This window comes from Bos indicus x Bos taurus, chromosome 2 (assembly GCF_003369695.1).
Source record: "Bos indicus x Bos taurus breed Angus x Brahman F1 hybrid chromosome 2, Bos_hybrid_MaternalHap_v2.0, whole genome shotgun sequence".
In the NCBI taxonomy this organism is placed as follows: domain Eukaryota; kingdom Metazoa; phylum Chordata; class Mammalia; order Artiodactyla; family Bovidae; genus Bos; species Bos indicus x Bos taurus.
In genome coordinates, this window is record NC_040077.1 from 29,912,578 (window position 1) to 29,932,980 (window position 20,403).

General features: G+C 37.0%; 1 protein-coding gene and 1 long non-coding RNA gene across 6 annotated transcripts in view; one reads left to right on the top strand and one right to left on the bottom strand.

The window, feature by feature from the left end:
• Nucleotides 1–20,403, top strand: part of LOC113903104 (sodium channel protein type 9 subunit alpha) — a 165,505-nt gene that overhangs the window by 127,089 nt on the left and 18,013 nt on the right. For 4 of the 5 annotated variants that reach the window (XM_027558765.1, XM_027558795.1, XM_027558783.1 and 1 more), the window contains exons 18-22: nt 1,939–2,059; nt 10,415–10,569; nt 12,887–13,060; nt 15,708–15,830; nt 19,950–20,231. In XM_027558765.1, coding sequence (XP_027414566.1) covers nt 1,939–2,059; nt 10,415–10,569; nt 12,887–13,060; nt 15,708–15,830; nt 19,950–20,231 — 855 coding nt within the window. The remainder of the gene's footprint in view (nt 1–1,938; nt 2,060–10,414; nt 10,570–12,886; nt 13,061–15,707; nt 15,831–19,949; nt 20,232–20,403) is intronic. The other variant, XM_027558790.1, reaches the window with a different exon arrangement.
• The window catches only part of LOC113903127, a 73,735-nt gene that overhangs the window by 38,168 nt on the left and 15,164 nt on the right, over nt 1–20,403 (bottom strand). The window lies entirely within an intron of this gene.

The following is a 20,403-nucleotide window of genomic DNA, read 5'->3' on the forward strand; positions in this document are numbered from 1 at the left end:
TTATATCCAAGTGGTCAATGTTTTGGCTAAGGACAGTAAGGAGTTTTTTATTCTATCAACTGTTTCACCCACTGCTTTGCCTCAAATCCAAGCCAGTAACTTTTTTTCAGGATGGCAGTATTTGATTTTAGCTCCACAGAATCAAAGTGTCTTATCTTTCATGTCCCTAAAGGTCAAAATTGAGGGTATCAAATAATTGTAGTCTTTGGATATGGTACTTAAAATTGGTTTTTGTGGTAGTTGGCACAATAGGACATATTAGTAATTACAAATTTCCCCATTGTTTCCAGGAGTAATAAATATTTTAAAACCTTAAGTCTTACGGAATATCCAGTCTTATAATTAATTTGTATTTGCTTTAAAGTAATTTTAGATGAATACAATCAGTTTAAATAACCTACTTCTTAAATGAAATTTTATATTGATATTGTTAATTCATAATATTTTTAAAATCTTTGACATTGTGGGAAAAATACTTCTATGCTAATATAGATTAGAAGTATTAATTTTAATAGAGTATTCATAGTTCTTTACTTCAGTTATACAAATAGCTTTCCTTACTTCATTGCTTATGCTCATTACTTTATCAATGCCTTTTTTTTACTGATGTTGAATACTGTGTGGTAATAATAGTGTTGAGAACATAATGTGGTACCCATAAAGCACACTTTTAGCTTCCAAGTCATTCACTAAAAGTTAATAGTCTAGGCTGGGCCTGTGATCTTAATGCAATTCAGGAGACTGAAGAATAAATCTAAATGAAATAAGAATTTTCTCCTTTTTAAAACTTGCATTTTTTTGGGAATTATTCTTTTAAAAAAAACAAGTAAAGCTGTAATCTTAATAAGAGACTACATGCTGTAATAACTAGAGGTTTCCAATAATCACATGTCATTTAGCAAATGAGAATGAAAATTGAACTCTTCCATTGATGTGCTGCTCCATTATAAAATAATTTTAGGAAAGTCTGACAGAGTTTTGCTACAGTTGCTGTATGTATTTTTTCGAAAACTTTCTGTGTATCTGTGTGTGCGTAAACATCCTGTTTGATCACAAAGTCCTGGGTGGGAAAAAGCCTGTTTGTGTTATGATCAGTTTCATGATCATAATGACAATGAGTTCATTCCTCTCATGTGTTGGTCTGCCGTGTTCAAGTTCATGGAATCTTTGTTTCAGACTTTGCATGTGGTGCGCGCTTTAGTAGCCAGTATCTCTCGACATTATAAATACTAGTTATGATCTCTTCTACTCTATCCTGAAATTCCATCACTAAGATAGGTGATGATGAATAATTGCTATAGACGTTGACATTCTGATTCTGATACAGTATTTGACTTTTTTGTTTGTTTTGATGAAAGGCCTTCTATCTATATCATCCTGATACATATTCTTAAACCCAAGCAATGATAGAAAAAATATGTTTGGATTTCATTTTACACTAATTTTATTATTTTTTTAAATTTTAAGTATCAACAAGCTTTTTCTGCCAATTGTCAGATCAGACCTTTCCGTTATCAGGTGTTGGCAATTTGGCATTTGTATATTATTGCTGTTAGGGTCTTAGTTGTTCTAAAATAGTAATTAGTTGTATATATAAACTTATATTAAACATAAAACAAAGGTGTGGTCAATACTTTGCAAATGTTATAGTTTACATAAAAATTGTACCTTCAGGCTAATTCTGTCCTAATAATTGTTGACATACTAAAAATAATGAAATGTATTTTGCACAGGATGTGTAGATAGAAAGATCAAGCATAGATGCATTGTAAGGTGACCTGACCTCAGTGTATGTTTATATGTTTTTATGGCCATCGTATTGTTAATCTTTTTTTTCATAACACTTTGCATGACTCTGATGATCAAATATGGTTTTTAACAAGAGATTTGAATTGAACCCTAAATGAACTCTCTGGTGGGGTGGTGATTTCTTTTTAGAGGCTGAACCAATCAAGTTCCTCAGAGTGCAGCACAGTTGATAACCCTGTGCCTGGAGAAGGAGAAGAGGCAGAGGCTGAGCCTGTAAATTCAGATGAGCCAGAGGCCTGTTTTACCGATGGTAAGAGAAAAATTGAGACCTCACTTAACATCCATTTGTTAATGTTTTGGCCTCGGTCTTAAAGCCTAATGCTTACTTGGGATTGATGAATAAACTGTCAGAAGACTCCATTCCATGCTGATTTAGTCATGGCTCTTTGACTAGGCTTCTGTTTCCATACTTATGCTACTAATAGTAATTTAGAATGTTTATGTGTGTGTTATGCTGTAAAGCACTGCCATTTTTTGAGAGAAGCAAATAAGTGTGATACCCGATTAATGGAAATTTGTGTTTGCTCAAATTAGTACTATAAGCAAAACACATGGAGTTTCCTTTAGAAGTATCCCTATTAAAGGCATTTAAGGGTCTCATCTGGAGAAGGCAATGGCACCCTACTCCAATACTCTTGCCTGGAAAATCCCATGGACCGAGGAGCCTGGTGGGCTGCAGTCCATAGGGTTGCTAAGAGTTGGACACGACTGAGCGACTTCACCTTCACTTTTGACTTTCATGCATTGGAGACGGAAATGGCAACCCACTCCAGTGTTCTTGCCTGGAAAATCCCAGGGACGGTGGAGCCTGGTGGGCTACCGTTTATGGAGTCGCACAGAGTCAGACACGACTGAAGTGACTTAGCAGCAGCAGCAGCAGCAGCAGCAGCAAAGCCTCTGTGGAAAGTATTAATGCTAAACTATTTCAGACTGTAGGTGCTATTTTACTGAGATCAAACTTTACAAAGGCTATTTTAATCCTATAAAATACCAATGAGAATACTTATATAATAACTTAGAGATATTCATAACTTTTCAAATTCACAACTCTAATTTGAGTCTAGTATATAAGAGATATTACAGAAACACATTTTCAATGAATTGTAGCCTTCAACACTGAAAACATGCTGTAAACCAAAGTTTCAGTTGTGTAAGATGAATGCATTCTGAAAATACAACAGGCAACAATATGATTATAGTTAGCAATACTTTATGGTATACTTAGATACACAAAAGGGTAGATCTTATATGTTTTTGATTACCCATCCCCCAAAAAAGAAGAAATTGGTAACTATATGAAGAGATGGCAATTTAATTAGCTTGATTGTGGTGATTATTTCACAGTGTAAACATAACATATTTACAAGCTGTATAACTTAAATTTTTAATTGTCAATTATCTCAATAAAGCTGAAAAAAATGGACAGAATAAGAGAAGAATGTTTGCATGCAAAGTCACTTTAATCATGTCTGACTCTTTGCAACCCTATGGGCCGTAGCCCACCAGGCTCCTCTGTCCATGGGATTCTCCAGGCAAGAATACTGAAGTGGGATGCCATGCCCTCCTCTAGGGGATCTTTCCGACCCAGGGGTCAAACCCATGTCTCTGGTGTTTCCTGCCTTGGCAGGCAAGTTGTTTACCACTAGCACCACCTGGCAAGCCCAGAAGAAGAATAGGCAAAATCAGTCTAGAAAGGTAGAAGTCAGACTCATACTCACCTTTAGGAGGTACAGATTGGGAAAGGGCATGATGGTGATTTCTGGGTGCTTGAAAATGTTATATCATGACCAACATGGCTATTCCATGAGAACATTAATCTATATAGTTAAAATATATATACTATACTGTATGTACGTTCTCCTCAAGAATTTAAATAAATAGATAAATATATTTTTTAATGACCAGAACACCAAAGAAAATCTATGAGCAAACACACATCTCTTAGTTATATCATTTTGAGCAGCTGTGTTCCACTAGAGACTTTATACTCATTGGACCTGCTGGGGTAAGAGGTTCAGCCTGATGAATTAAACAGGGCAACCAATGAACAATGGCAACCTTCAGCTTATCTACTTATTTTATCCAGTCACCAAATAAGCATTAAGTACTTTCTGCCAGGCCTAGGCCTGAGCACTAGACAGAGCAGTTGAAAAATAGAAAAAAGTTTCTTACCCAAATGAAATATGTAAGTATGTAGTAGATCAGATAAGCAATATGTGCTCTAGAGAAGTAAAATGAAAATAGGAGTACCAAGGTCAAGGGGTAGAAGCCTACTACAATATAAGTAGAGTGATCAGAGAAGGACTTTCTAAAAAGATAACACTTGATCAGAGACCTAAAGGAAATTGAAGCAGATATATGAAGGAAGACTGTTTCAAGCAGAATAAGGAAGGCATATGCCCTGAAGTGGGGATATGCACATTTGAAAACAAAATCAAGGGGCCAGTATGAGTCGAACAGATTGAGAGGTGGGAAGATTGGTAAAAGATGAGGTTAGAAAAAAAAAAAAAAAAGATGAGGTTAGAGATGCAACAGAGGCCAGATCATAAGAGTATTGAAAAAACATAAGAATCTTATTTAGAAGTCTCACAACATGCCATCTTATAAGCAGATGGGTGGGTAGCAAGGGCAGAAGTTGGAAAACCTCTGAATGTTCCTGCAGTAATCCAGGTGAGAAGTGATGGGAAATTAAAAACTACTGTGGGAGTATAAGTGTCTGAATATATTTTGAAGTTAAAGCTGAAGGGATTTGCTGATGGATTAGATGTTGGGTGTTAAAGCTTTCTTTTCTTTAGAAGAGTCAAAGATGACTCCAAGCTTGGGGCCTCTGAGAAATACATAGTCTCCACACGAAGGGTTAAAAATGAGCAGGCTTGGTCTCCATGGGAAATCCACAGTTTGTTTATTTATAGTAGAAATGACCATGACCAAGCTGTGATTGGCTGACAGGCGTTGAGCTAGAATCAATGCCAATTTAGAGCAGTATTTGGCCTTCACAGGTTTTTGTTACCTGAATGGCAGCAGAAAAATCAAGGCAAATGTGTGAGTTAAGTCAGAATAATTGTGTTTTGGTGAAGACGAACACTAACAGGATTTTGTTGTTTATAGTCTCGCATGCATTTTTTCAGCTTCATAACTACCACTTTATCAGTTTGCACCTTATTCCTCTTCACCTTTTTCTCCTCCCTCTTCTTGTGTGTCTTTCTTTAGTTCTTTGTCATTAGTGTTATAATTCAAGGCTTCAGGTTCCTGCCCCAGTTCTAGTACCATTCTTTACTATCCTTAATTCTAAATGTCTTTGCAATCTGTATAATTATGAGCATGACATGACTCTGGTTCTGCTTGGTTTTATATTGTACTCCTGTTGGATTAAACAATTAGTAAATCAAAAAATTAGGATTAGGGTGTGAGAAGGATACACTCTTCCTTAAAAGGATGTGTTTTCTATTAATTTGATAGGAGGCACTAACTCAGCTCTGCCCTCAAGTGTTCTGAGTTCAACTTCCTAAAAAATAGCTAATAACTAATCCTAACTTTGATAACACAATAACGAACTCTTTTGTGCCTATTTTGTCTTTTTTTTTTTTGAAGGAATATATGGACAAAACATTTGTTTTAAAGGATTTATAATTTTTAAGTGTTTAAAAAAAGACATTTTCTAATCAGTTTTTACATTAATTATACTGATCATGCTGTTACATTTTTATTAATGGATAAACTGTCTTAGAAGAAGTCTGTGGTTTTTTTTTATTTGAAAGCGTTAGTTTAACATGATGAAACCAAGTGGAGATTTGATGTAATGGCTCATAAGAGCAAATAAATGAAACCACCCAAAAGGAATAGCATTTACCCGTGGGGACCCATTAAAATGTTTGAGAGGTTCTCTGTTATGTTTACATTTAATTAATAGTCCTTTTAAAAAAGAAAGTGTGATTCCATTGCTAACCAGCTAGGTTGGAAACATCTTGGGATATACCTTTCTATGATGGTCAGACAGGCAGTGGTCTTACACTCCTGTCTCAAAATAAGAGAGAAACTCTGTGAGGTATGATAAATCCTGAGGAAAATATTTATGCACCTTCATCTCAGATAAAAGGTTTATCTACTTTTCTAATTATAATATATAGTGCCTTTTCCTACCTGAATCATAAGAATAATATTCTCTTCAATCTAAATACTGACAAAAATAAATCCCAAATGGTAAAATCTTCTTGGGGCTTCCTTGATGGCTCAGTGGTAAAGAATCCGCCTGTCAATGCAGGAGATGCCAGAACTTAGAAGTTCCCAGAAAGGACAAGAACACATAAAATATACATGCCAGGGAAAATGTCAGAGACTTGGGGGGAAACATCGCTTGCTGCATTTCTATAAAGCTGAAAATTATTTACTAAGACTTACCTCCTATTAAGAATCAATGAACTAATTTCACTACAGAATCATAAAAGAAGTACAGTACATTGTCCAAAAAATGTATTTCATTAAAATTCTAGCTATGTTGTTTCAGGACATACAGTTTATGATTATATGAAGTTATTACTTGATAGGCTCAATATTTTAATGAAATATATTGCTTGATAGACAAGGAAATTATTTTTAAAGCACCCATGAAATTAAAAGGCACTTACTCCTTGGAAGGAAAGTTATGACCAACCTAGATAGCATATTCAAAAGCAGAGACATTGCTTTGCCAACAAAGGTCCATCTAGTCAAGGCTATGGTTTTTCCAGTGGTCATGTATGGATGTGAGAGTTGGACTGTGAAGAAAGCTGAGCACTGAAGAATTGATGCTTTTGAACTGTGGTGTTGGAGAAGACTCTTGAGAGTCCCTTGGACTGCAAGGAGATCCAACCAGTCCATTCTGAAGGAGATCAGCCCTGGGATTTCTTTGGAAGGAATGATGCTAAAGCTGAAACTCCAATACTTTGGCCACCTCATGCGAAGAGTTGACTCATTGGAAAGACCCTGATGCTGGGAGGGATTGGGGGCAGGAGGGAAAGGGGACAACAGAGGATGAGATGGCTGGATGACATCACCAACTCGAAGGACATGACTTTGGGTGAACTCCGGGAGTTGATAATGGACAGGGAGGCCTGGCGTGCTGAAGTTCATGGGGTCACAAAGAATCGGACACAACTGAGCAACTGAACTGAACTGAAACTTCTGAAACAAGTTTCTGAAAGCACTGTTCATTTTTGCTCTCCCAATTCTACTTTCTTTCCAAATGAGGTTTTATGTCTAAGATTTTTAAGAGAAGAATTAACTATAGTACCTCTTTTTAAATTCTTTCTTTTTTTTTAAAGTAATTTTGATTGTTTATTCTTTAATCAATTTTAATTTTTAAAATTTTCAATTGTTATTTCTCTAAGCCTCTCTTGGTCATAGCTCTGTTCACAGTCCTTCAGGAAACTTCTTCCTTTCTAACTTTTCTTTTACTTCAGCCTCTTGTACATTTCCCCCACTACCGACTCTGTCATTTCCTTCAGGGTTTTCTTTTCTTCCGCCTATCCCAGTGATGTACAGCTAAATGTTTAACAACCAGTTCTCCAAGAAAAAAAAAAAATGGTATATGTACTGCCATCAGTTGACCATATTCTGTTGATGTAAAGGATATGTGGTACACAATTTACAAATAATAATATAATCAACATCCTTCATTGACTATTCCATATAGCTATTCTCACAGAGTGTGAATTTTGCCAATTTTTTAAATTTATAACAATGATTGCAATTGATAAACAATAATAGTTTTAACCTGAAGGTTGCTTGGTATTTTCATTTACATTAATCAGTAACATGAAACAGACTTCCTGTCAGAACTTGACTCATTCATCAGTGATGTGAACAAATTTTTGCTGAATCAGATAATAGGATTTGAGCAATGAAGGAATATTTCCTCAAGTTTTTCATGCTATTCACAGTGTAATGGCTGCAAACATACATAACTTTTACTGTTTTATTAACATTTTATCCATCACTGTCTTAGTCTACTCTAGAAAATCAGCAAGCCTTGATTTATAGCACTTGATAACTTTTGTAAAGATTCCCACCATGACTCATTTCAAACTACTGGTGTCACTTTGCTGCATGTGGAGTTGAAAAGAGACACACAGTAGCCCAACAGTGTAACATATTTCTACCAACCAGGTAGAATACATAAAGATACTCAAGAGCATTCAGTTCAGTTCAGTCGCTCAGTTGTGTCCGACTCTTTGCAACCCCATGAATCGCAGCATGCCAGGCCTCCCTGTCCATCACCAACTCCCGGAGTTCACTCAGACTCACATCCATCAAGTCAGTGATGCCATCCAGCCATCTCATCCTCTGTTGTCCCCTTCTCCTCCTGCCCCCAATCCCTCCCAGCATCAGGGTCTTTTCCAATGAGTCAACTCTTCGCATGAGGTGGCCAAAGTACTGGAGTTTCAGCTTCAGCATCATTCCTTCCAAAGAAATCCCAGGGCTGATCTCCTTCAGAATGGACTGGTTGGATCTCATTGCAGTCCAAGGGACTCAAGAGTCTTCTCCAACACCACAGTTCAAAAGCATCAATTCTTCGGTGCTCAGCTTTCTTCACAGTTCAACGTTCACATCCATACATGACCACTGGAAAAATCATAGCCTTGACTAGATGGACCTTTGTTGGCAAAGTAATGTCTCTGCTTTTCACCAATTGTAAATTGTAGTAAAATTATTAGAGTAGTATGTTTTTAGTATTTATTACCTTTTCTAAAGTTATACTTTTAGGTTTATACACTTTAATTTTTGATAACAGCTGCATTTAACAACAGGCTAGCAAAATTTTCCTGACAATTTAACAATAAGTTGTCAAGACCAATGTGAGTTAGTTCCAGCATACCTTTGAATTCTCTTAATATAGCTGTTCCAGAATGTTCCAGACTTGCCCCTTTTCTCTCTTACCCTAAATACTTTTTTTGTGTGGCCTTAACAACTATCCTGATCTCAGCTGACACATACATGCTAATTATTCCTTCACATTCTTTTCCAGCCCAGACTTTTCCTTTAAACTGCACAGATTCACACCTTCAAATATCTACAGGACCTCTGTGCTTAGAGATTTCACTGGCATCTCAGACTCATTACCACCCCAAGCAGCTCCTGCTTCTGTGGTCTTCATTCATTGCTGACATCCTCACAATTGTCTGGGCTTCTCCCTTCTTCTTACATCCCATATCCAGTCAGTCAGCAAATCCACTGATTATACCGAATATGTCTTGACTCTGTTACTGCTCTAGTTCCTAACAAAAGCTACCCTAATCTGTTTTTCTTGTTGAGGATACTGAACCAGCACCCTAAATGGTTTTCTAGTCTGGGTTTTTCTTTGTACCTTCCCATCCCTCTTTTTTCTTCTCTTCCAACTTATCCTCCACAGTTGTTGGAGATGTCTATTTAAATTATGATCTTCCTATGTAGTTCTCTACCTACAACCCTTCACTTACCCGTCATCAGCATATAGGATATAGACCAAACTGCTTAAGGTGGGGGAAAAGATTTCTATAATCTGACCAATTTCTCTGCCTCATCTCTCATGCGTGCCTCTTGTGTACACTTTGCTTTCATCACAGTTCTGAAATACATCACAGTTCTGAAATAATCTCTGTACACATTTTGCTGTCTCTTGGCTGGAATTCCACCCAAACTCTTCTTGACTAACAATTTGATTTAATACACCTCTTCCAGAAAACCTCCTCTGACCTTACTTTTTTAACAAATTAAGCCAGCTTAGGTGAATGTCTTCCATGCTACCAAAAATAACCCCGGCATATCTGTCCTTTTCGTTGCTTTATCCTATTGTGGCCATTTATTTCTATATCTAGCTGCCTAGCTAAAAGCCAAAAGTAGATTCCATAAGAAGAAGAAACTATGTACACAGCTGAGTAAAATGCTTGCTCAATAAATGTTTGATAAGGATGTGAATGAATAAACCTAAACAACTTTAAAAATTCCTGTTTTTTTTTTATAGAAGTATGTTTTACATCTGTGATTCCAAAGTCAAATTGGTTTTTAACCTACATTATTTGAAAGTTTTATCTGCATCTTATAATCAAGATCTCTTTCTTTTGAACTGAATATATAGGTCCTTCCACTAATTTTTAAAATATTACTTAGAATGCTGTTTCTCAAAAGTGCTTTTTTATAGAGGAGTTGAAGCAGCACCAGATTGTAGACTAAATTCACATCAAGAAGGTCATGAAATGCAATATTATCTTGAGATTTATATTGATTCACCAATCATTACTTACTGCTCATTGTGTATCAGGATTACGATTGTATTAGGGCTGCAATAATAAATAACAGTATGTGGTTTAAATACTGTAGAAGACGTTGATGAGGAACTAGAGAAATATCCAATTTAGAAAACACAAATATATCCAAGTTAGAAATTACTGACAAATATTAAGAAAACGCCATGGAGATTTAGGAGATAAGAAAAAGCAACACCCAAGTTAAAATTATTTGAAGCTTCAGATGTGCTTGAAAGTATTTGGTTGAGGAATTATCATAGGGAGCACTTTGCATTAAATAATATTTCTTAAGTATTTTATTTATTCTGAATATCCAGATTTTACATGCATGTCTTTCTTGCCAGGTTGCGTACAGAGGTTCCCATGCTGCCAAGTTAACATAGAATCAGGGAAAGGAAAAATCTGGTGGAACATCAGGAAAACCTGCTTCAGGATAGTTGAGCACAGTTGGTTTGAAAGCTTCATTGTTCTCATGATCTTGCTCAGCAGTGGTGCTCTGGTAAGTGATCTGACACCTAATGCTTAAATGGATGGTCATTATTTTTAATAAATGTGTTGGAAGTTAAAAATATTGTGGCATTTTTTTTTTTTACTTAAAAATTAATCCCTCTGACCAGTAAAGGACAACATGTTAGTTACCTTAGTAAATACTTACTACATGCCAGGCATTATTCTTCCTCCTGGAATGCAATGATGTTTAAGACCCACAGACTTTTCTCAAGGAGATCAGAGAGCTTTAGGGAAGTAAGAAGCACGAGTGGTACAGAACTGGGATATGTTTGTAAGTGAAGTACATGCACGTTTAAGCTCTGGAGCAAGAAGAGTCATCTGCTTGGGAATTCAGAAAGGTAGATGATGTTTTGCAAAATCCATAAAGATGAATAGGAATTTTCCAGCCAGGAAGGTGGCCTGAGGGGAATGAAGCATGAAATAGCATGAGACATTTAGGAAATTGAAAGTTGTCAAACTGTAGAAAGTGTTGTGGGAGGAAGAGCAAATCCAGAGAGGTGGGTGGTGACCAGAGATACTGTGAAAAAGATAGACAGTGTCAATTTAGGAAGCATCTTGCATAAAAGAAAATACTGTAGTTTTAGTATGAGAATGGGATAGGTCTCTCATTCTTATACATGTGCTAACACTTTCTATGAGATTTGAAAAGGATCTGGGAGAGTTAGAGGCTCCCTGAGCTTTTTCTTGACTTAGAGAAGGGAAGCAAGAAAGTCCTGAGGGCTTGACTTTAATTCTTGCATTTCAGTTCCACTGTCATTCAGAAACTCTGCCAACTGCTGGAACCTTCTCTCAACATCTTAGTAGGTCTGTCCATTCTCTGTATCCCAACGTCTGTGTTTTCCTCAATATTGACAATAAACTTGTAAAAAGTGCTAAGGATTATTTTTAAAATATCGATAGAAAAACTTGGAATAAGATGAATAAGAATGGCACAAGTCCATAACTGTGGACAAGTAGACCACTGTTAACCACTAAAGATAAAGGTCCTTTTGCTTTAATTTTCTCTAACAAGGTGAATATTATTTAAACTTGAAAGAGAAAATTCTAATCCTTTAGACCTGTCTAGGTCAGCAGTCATTTTCAGTGGCTTCAGTTAACTCAGTTCTTTAAGTCCTTTCAAACTATTTCTCAAGGACTTTGTGGCTGTAACCACAGTATCATCATCTACCACTCACTAAAAGTTCTTGGGAAGGATCAAAAGGTGTCACATTGATGGAATGAATATAACAGATATTAGTAGAGCTGAAGCTTTTAATGAATGATAAAGGGTTGGTGAAAAATTCAAAGAAAGAAACCATCTTCTGTGCTCCATAGCCCTGTTAAGCTACAGCACTTGATTTTACAAACCTTTCCTGCTGTGTTCTTGACATAGAGCTAGGTACCGAGAATTCATAAGCACATAAGAGCTGAAGGAGAGGCTCTAAATCCTACTGCTGGCTTGAAGAAGAGTGCAGGGTGAGAGAGATTTATAGGAGGGGCTGACCCTGGAATCATGTCTTAAATTATTAGAACTTACTAGTTTGCAGGAGCGTTTAGGGGTGTCAGATAGTGGAAATCACTGAAAGAGTCAGAGATCATGGTTCTTTTATAGGACTATAGTAATTTCATTTTTTTGCACCCTATTTCTGGTGACCTCTGGTCACCAGCCTCTGGTGACCAGCCACCTGTATTGATGAGAACTGAGTGTTACACCTGCATGTGTGCTTGTGTGCTAAGTCACTTCAGTTATGACTGACTCTTAACAACCCTGTGGCCTGTGGCAAGGCTCCTCTGTCCATGAGATTCTCCAGGCAAAAATACTGGAGTGGATGAGAATGGGATAGGTCTCTCAATCCTGCAGGATGCAGGATCTTCCCAACCCAGGGGTCAAACTGGTGTCTCTTACGTCTATCTGCATTGGCAGGCAGATTGGTGACTCAGTGGTAAAAAAAAAAAAAAAAATCCGCCTGCGATACAGGAGATGCAGGAACCCAGGTTTGATTCCCTGGATTGGAAGATCTGGAGGAGAAAATGGCAACCCACTCCAGTATTCTTGACTGGAGAATCCCATGGACCGAGGGCTGCAGACCATGGGATTGCATAGTAGGAAACTTAGCAACAGACTTTCTTTCTTTTTCTCCCTTTGCCACTAGCGCCACCTGCGAAGCACATGTGCTCCACTGTAACTGTAAACCAGAAGAAAGCCAGCAGCCCCGTAATAGCATAATACGTCAGTGATCTCTTTATCAGAATTTCAGTTCCTGTTTTGGTCTTGAATCATAAGCTTTAAGTTGTACGGAATTTAAATTCAAATGTTATTTTCACAGGCTTTTGAAGATATATATATTGAAAAGAAAAAGAACATTAAGATTATCCTGGAGTATGCTGACAAGATATTCACGTATATCTTCATTCTGGAAATGCTTCTAAAATGGGTAGCATATGGTTACAAAACCTATTTCACCAATGCCTGGTGTTGGCTGGATTTCTTAATTGTCGATGTAGGTACTTTTGAGTAAATTTTAAAGAGGGTTTATTCTTAATAATAAGAGCTCTGAAAAATCTCACTAATGTTGTGTATTAATCATATTTAAATACGTGATATGCAAGAAACAGTTTTTTCCAAGGCATAGCTATGCCTTATAATCTCCTGTGTTCTCTCAGACTTCCTCTATGAGAAATTTGATTTTTGATACTTATACTAATAATTTCATATTTGATTTTTTTATTCACCCTTTTAATATATATGTTACATAGTTACTGCCTAGAAAAATGAATGGTAAGATGAATAATTTTGCAATATAATAGTTTTAAAGAAAGGCTAGCCAAAATAAGAACAGAAAGAATTTAGATCTTTTCTCTTAACCTGTAATTATGATTGAGTCTTCTAAAAATTATTATAAAATATTTAAAATCTTCACAAACTTCTTAAAATATTATCCCAAACTTTACTCTTTTCATCTCTCAGTTTAAGAAAAAAAGTTTACAAGCAGAGTTGAATTTATTTTTAGTTAATAAAGGGATATGGCTATTTAATAATGGAATTTGTTTGTATTTTGAAAATATGAAGTGTGATTCTCAATATTTTGGAGTATGTAATATGCAGAATTCAGAAAAGTTATATAGCTTCAATTTGAATTTTTAAAATATTTTGCAAAAAGCTAAATAAATTATATACACATATATATAATATATATGTGTATGTTTACAAAATGTCTTAATAATGCAACAGAGCAAAACTTTACCCAATATTCACAATATTCATACACATCTAGGCATATGGATTTAGGGGAGGAGTTGAGATTTTTTTTTTTTTTATTATCTCAAAAACAGAAATTTGTCTATCTAGCACTACTACTGCTACTGCTAAGTCGCTTCAGTCGTGTCCAACTCTGTGCGACCCCATAGACGGCAGCCCACCAGGCTCCCCCATCCCTGGGATTCTCCAGGCAAGAACACTGGAGTGGGTTGCCATTTCCTTCTCCAATGCATGAAAGGGAAAAGTGAAAGTGAAGTCGCTCAGTCATGTCCTACTCTTATCGACCCCATGGACTGCAGCCTACCAGGCTCCTCGATCCGTGGGATTTTTCAGGCAAGAGTACTGGAGCGGGTTGCCATTGCCTTCTCTGAACAAGGTCTATACTAGGACATAAATTTGGCTGAGTGAATGCCACACTCTTTGGACTTAGCTTTAGAATCACATAGTTCATTATTGTTGTTCAGTCACTAAGTCGTGTCTCTTTGTGACCCCATAGACTGTAGCATGTCAAGCTCCTCTGTCCTCCATTATTTCCCAGAGTTTGCTCAAACTCATGTCCCTTGAGTTGGTGATGCTATCTAAGCATCTCATCCTCTGTCACCCCCTTCTGCTTTTGCCATCAGTCTTTCCCAGCATTAGGGTCTTTTCCAGTTAGTTGGCTCTTCACATCAGGTGACCAAAGTATTGGAGCTTCAGTTTCAGCAACAGTACTTTCAATGAATATTCAGGGTTGATTTTCTTTAGGATTGACTAGTTTGATCTCCTTGCTGTCCAAGTGACTCTCAAAAGTATTCTTAAGCACCACAATTTGAAAGCATTAGTTCTTCTGCACTCAGTCCTCTTTATGGTCCAACTCTTACAACCGTACAAAACTACTGGAAAAACCATAGCTTTGACTATGCAGACCTTTGTCTGCAAAGTGATGTCTCTGCTTTTTAATATGCTATCTAGGTTGGTCATAGCTTTTCTTCCAAGGAGCAAGCATCTTTTAATTTCATGGCTGCAGTCATCGTCTGCAGTGATTTTAGAGCCCAAGAAAATACCCTGGACTTTATTCCAATTGAAATTTTGATAGTTGCTTTAATTAAATGTTCAGAATTAATAAGCAAGTAAAAAACCTACAAAAGTATGAAAAGCATATGTGATTTTATTATTCAGATATAAGAAATAACTTACTTTCCTTCTACTATTTCTTTTTTTCTGGTTAACTTTCCTTTAAATCTATTTCCTTAAAAAGGCATCTATTTTAACCAATTTTTAGACAATTAGTAGATAACTTTATATATAAATCATGTTGTTCTTGTCGAGTTACTCTTCAGTTCAGTTCAATTGCTCAGTCATGTCTGATTCTTTGCGACCCCATGGACTGCAGCATGCCAGGCCTCCCTGTCCATCACCAACTCCCGGAATTTACTCAAACTCATGTCCATTGAGTTGGTGATGCCATCCAACCATCTCATCCTCTGTTGTCCCCTTCTCCTCCTGCCCTCAATCTTTCCAAGCATCAGGGTCTTTTCCAATGAGTTAGTGCTTCGTATCAGGTGGCCAAAGTATTGGAGTTTCAGCTTCAGCATCAGTCCTTCCAATGAACATTCAGGACTGATCTCCTTTAGGATGGACTGTTTGGATCTCCTTGCAGTCCAAGGGACTCCCAAGAGTCTTCTTCAACACCACAGTTCAAAAGCATCAATTCTTTGGCACTCAGCTTTCTTTAGAGTCCAGCTCTCACATCCATACATGACTACTGGAAAAACCATAGCCTTGACTAGATGGACCTTTGTTGGTTGCTCTTAGTGATCTTTAAAATTGACTTGTTCTCATCATGCTTTATTATTTAATTGAAATGATTAGATGAAATTTTTGATTAATGAAAATTTTCTTTTTTGTAGGTTTCTTTGGTTACATTAGTTGCAAACACTCTTGGCTACTCAGATCTTGGTCCCATTAAATCCCTTCGGACACTTAGAGCTTTAAGACCTCTGCGAGCTTTATCTAGATTTGAAGGAATGAGGGTAAGAAAATACTAAACTTTCTAATATATTCATATTTCTTAATAGAGTATGAAATATGAAAAATGGGTAATTAGGAATTATGGACTGTTTATACACGTGCATATATATACATATGTATGGTCTGTTTATGTAAATAAGTGTGTATACATGTGCATATACACACATTTCAGTGCATATTGTTTAACAAAGAGTACGTGAAATATAGTAATGCCTCCTTCATATTATATTGTTAGGCAGTGATTCAAATAAGTTACTTTTCCCTTCCTAAATGAAAATCTTTCCTATGGTAGGAAATGCAAATGAAGGGGACACTATTAGTCCTGACAACATCTCTCAAATACAAGTCATGAAGAACTTGCCTGTATCAAGTGCTTAAATAATATTTTTTTAAGGAGTCACTCTGGGTAGGAAGCATAAGAAAAGACAGAGAAATAGCATCAGGCATCACTTTAAATTTCATTCTTGAAATATATGGTTCAATAAAAATGGAAATATCTCCAAATTATATTTGAGAAAATGGAAGCTCTGAGTTAATTTGCACTAGTCTGTATAGTGCCTGACAACTGATTCATTTTTCAGAAACAAACCAGGTGAGATAAATAATGAGTACCAGAAACCTAGCTTTAGGGCTATATTAAACCAGCAACTTCTTCATAAAATACATAGAGGATAAGAGGACAGTGACTTTATTTTCTCTAATGAGTCCATGTCCTCATTTGTTGCTACTCCCCTCAAATTTCTTCTTTTCCAGATAGGTTCCTGCTTTCTCATGCCTCCATTCTCTTGGCTGGGAATGCTTCTCCCTCCCCTGTCTCAACTCTAACTCATCAATATAGCAAATTCCTACTTATCCTTTAGACCTAAATTTAAATGTGCCTTATCTGTCCAGGTATAACTGGGCATCCTTCCTATGTGTTCAAACACATAAAATCCTTATTATATTGCATCATACATATTTATCTGACTGCCTCTCTGTAGTCTCTGAACAATTTAACATGCAGATTAATCTAGCTTGCTGCTTCTCTAAATGTAGTCAGCATCATTTGAAAACTTAGTAGAAATGCAAATTCCTGATTGCACCCTAGATCTGCTGAATGATAAACTCTGGAGTGGGGCTCAGAAATCTGAAGCCTCTGGGGAATGGTAGACGTCTTTTAGTCCAGCAGATCTTCATTGTTATTCTTACTAACCTAATTAAGACTATTACCTCAACCAGTTAGTGTATCCACTGCATATTGTTCCAATGTATATGAGAGATCATGATTATACAAAAAAAATTTCATAAGTAAAAGTCAATTCCTGTTTGTCATGTAAGAACTGAAAAATTACATTTCATTTTATACACAAAGGTAATATTGGAATTGACATTAATTTTGCTCTTTGAACATTAGTATATAGAATGTTGCCATCAGAACTTCTCACTGATCCTTGGACTCAAGCGGAGCACTTATGACATTTTCATGATCAAGGAATATACTTTGACCAACAAGACTACTTCCCTCAGTGATTAAGTCACTCCATTATTTTACCCTGTTCTTTGTTCTTTATCTGTAATACAGCTGAATAGGATGAAGGAGAATGTTTTAATGCATTTGGAGTGACAAATGTATCTATTTAGTTATGTTTATTAGCCAGGCAAAAAAAGGGACTTTTCTTCACAATGCAGGGTCATTTTTAAGAATATGATTGGAGACATTTTATAGTTAGCTTCCTTTGAAAAGACTTGAGGTTCTTGAACTTACTGACTTCTCCAAATGGCTTCTCATCAGAACAACATATATCCATCTCCCTCAGAGACCCATCATAACGCGCATTCTTTCAGCAAACATTTTCAACACCAACTATGAGTCAAATTTTGTTCTATAAAAGAAGTACAATGGTAAATAGACCCCAGCCCTCCAGGAGTGAGTCAGGACAGTGTCCATGGAGAGCTAGACAGGGGAATATTAGTTATTCTGTGGCTTCTGCTGTAAACAGTAGGCACCCAGTGCTACGGGAGTGAAGATGAAAGTGGCTGCCTGGGGGGACCTTGGAGGGGCTTCATAAGGAGGTGACCTTGGAGCCATGACTGAAAGAATGGACCCTAGCTCACAGGCAGGTGGGCATTTCAGACAGAGGTGCAACTCGGTAGAGAAGGACAGAGTTGCATAGGCAAGGTGTGTTTGAGCAGCGACTAGAAGGATCAGCACGCCTAGGTGATAAGCACAGTGGGAGGAGAAAGGAAATGAGGGTGAAAATGCAGGTTTGAATCATAGCTGACCACTTTGAACTCTCTAATCCTGTTCTTCCTAACCCTTTTGAGGGTGATGTACACTATAAAACTCTTGTGAAAGTATAAATCATCTCCATAAACAAAGCATGCCCATAATATTTTCATATAATCTCATGCCCCCATGGAACCTCTACAGGTCCAGAAATCGCAGGGTAGTAACTGTAGTTCTGGGTCAAGAGTCAACAACCAAAGCCCACAAGCTGGATGCCTGTTTTATAAAGGAAGTTTCTTTGGATCACATTGCGTTCTTCAGTCACTAAGTTGTGTCTGACTCTTTGTATGACCCCATGGACTGTAGCCCACCAGGCTCCTCTGTCTATGGGGTTTTTCCAGGCAACAATATTGGAGTGGGTTGCCATTTCCTTCCCCAAGGGATCTTCTGAACCCAGGGATCAAAACTGTGACTCCTGCATTGGCAGGCAGATTCGTTACCACTGAGCCACCTGGGAAGCCCCACTGGATCATAGCCACACCCATTGGTTTATGTATGGTCTGTTGCTACAATGGCAGAATGGAATAGTGACAACAGAGATCATATAACCTGCAAAGCCTAAAAACATTGAAGACAATATTTGCCAACTCCTGCTCTAGACAATCTCAAAAGTAATCAGGGATCCTTAATGTCTTCCCTTTTGGAAACGTCTTGAGAGCCTGCTCAACATATTGCAAAAAAAGAGGGAACATATGCTTTTTACTTATCAAGTTAGTCTTTAATGCATTTATCCCCAAATTCAGGGTAAAGTTTAAGAAGATAGTAAGTTTGGAAAGATGAGGTAATTAAGAAAATCTGGAGAGTGATAAATGTTACAGTAGTTGCCATGCAGTAGGAAGAGGCATTGGTGAAAGGTAGTAGTAGAAATGGCTGAAAAGCAGAAATAAAGGGAGCATGAAAGATAAACTGTATTGCATTTTTGTGTTAGCTGAGACTAGCTCTATCTGTATTTAGCCAAGGCTTATGTGTAAAGTTCTTTTTAAAGTTAGAATAATAAATTTGAAAAGATTGCTCTCATTCTGCAGAAGAGGAAACAGGGATCCTAAAGTCTTAAAGATATTTATGCATCACATAACTAGTGTCCATGCATGCTAAGTCATTTCAGTCGTGTCCAACTCTCTGCGACCCTATGGACTGTAGCCCACCAGGTTCCTCTATCCATGGAATTCTCCAGGCAAGAATACAGGAGTGGGGTGCCATGCCCTCCTCCAGGGGATCTTCCCAACTCAGGGATCGAACCTGAGTTTCTTAAGTCTCCTGCATTGGCAGATAGGTTCTTTACCACTAGTACCACCTGGGAAGCCCCATCACATAACTAGCAGAACCAATTAAATCTAAGGAGTTCAAACCACAAAAAGATTCCTAGTCTTAATTCCAGTTTATACATAGTAATGGTTTACATGGAAGACTTTTAGCACTGGTAATTCTAGGACTATGAACCTTTAAATGTACATTTTGTTTATTTAATCATTTATATTTATAAATTTCTTTCTTTTCTAGAGCATGCAGATTTTATGACTTCACCTTACATACATCAGGTTTTTGGTTTATTCTTTTATTTATTTAATTTATTTGAACTGTCATTTAATCTTAGTAAATTGTTTTGTATTGTTGCTAATAGTTTCACTGTGTGATCCTCATGTATTTTTGTAAACTCATTGAGCACGGGGCTCCTGTCTCATTTTGTCCTGCTTAGCACACTGCTGAGCGTATAGTAGGCATTCAGTAAGTCTTATGTCTTAAACATGTAAGGGTAGCTCTTCTAACTTTTTAAATTCTGCATAATGTTTCATTAATGTTGCCTACTTAACATTCTTACTGGTCCTAACCCTTCTTTTCTTTCTTTTGATGCTAGGTGGTTGTGAATGCACTCATCGGTGCAATTCCTTCTATCATGAATGTGCTACTTGTGTGTCTCATATTCTGGCTGATATTTAGCATCATGGGAGTAAATTTGTTTGCTGGCAAGTTTTATGAGTGTATTAACACCACAAATGGATTACGTTTTCCTACAAGTGAAGTGGAAAACCGTTCTGCCTGTCTTGCGCTTATGAATGTCAGTCAAAATGTGCGATGGAAAAACCTAAAAGTGAACTTTGATAATGTTGGACTTGGTTACCTGTCTCTACTTCAAGTGGTAAGTGACTCGTTTTATGAATGCTTGATATTTTAGTGCACGTTGGATGGAGGAGCTGTCATTATCATGTAGCTATTAACTAAAAATTAAAGATAAAGTACTGTGTGACAAAAAACAGAAGTGGTCTTTCGTAGAACATGTGCCTATAAACATGAGTTAAGAAGCATGGGCT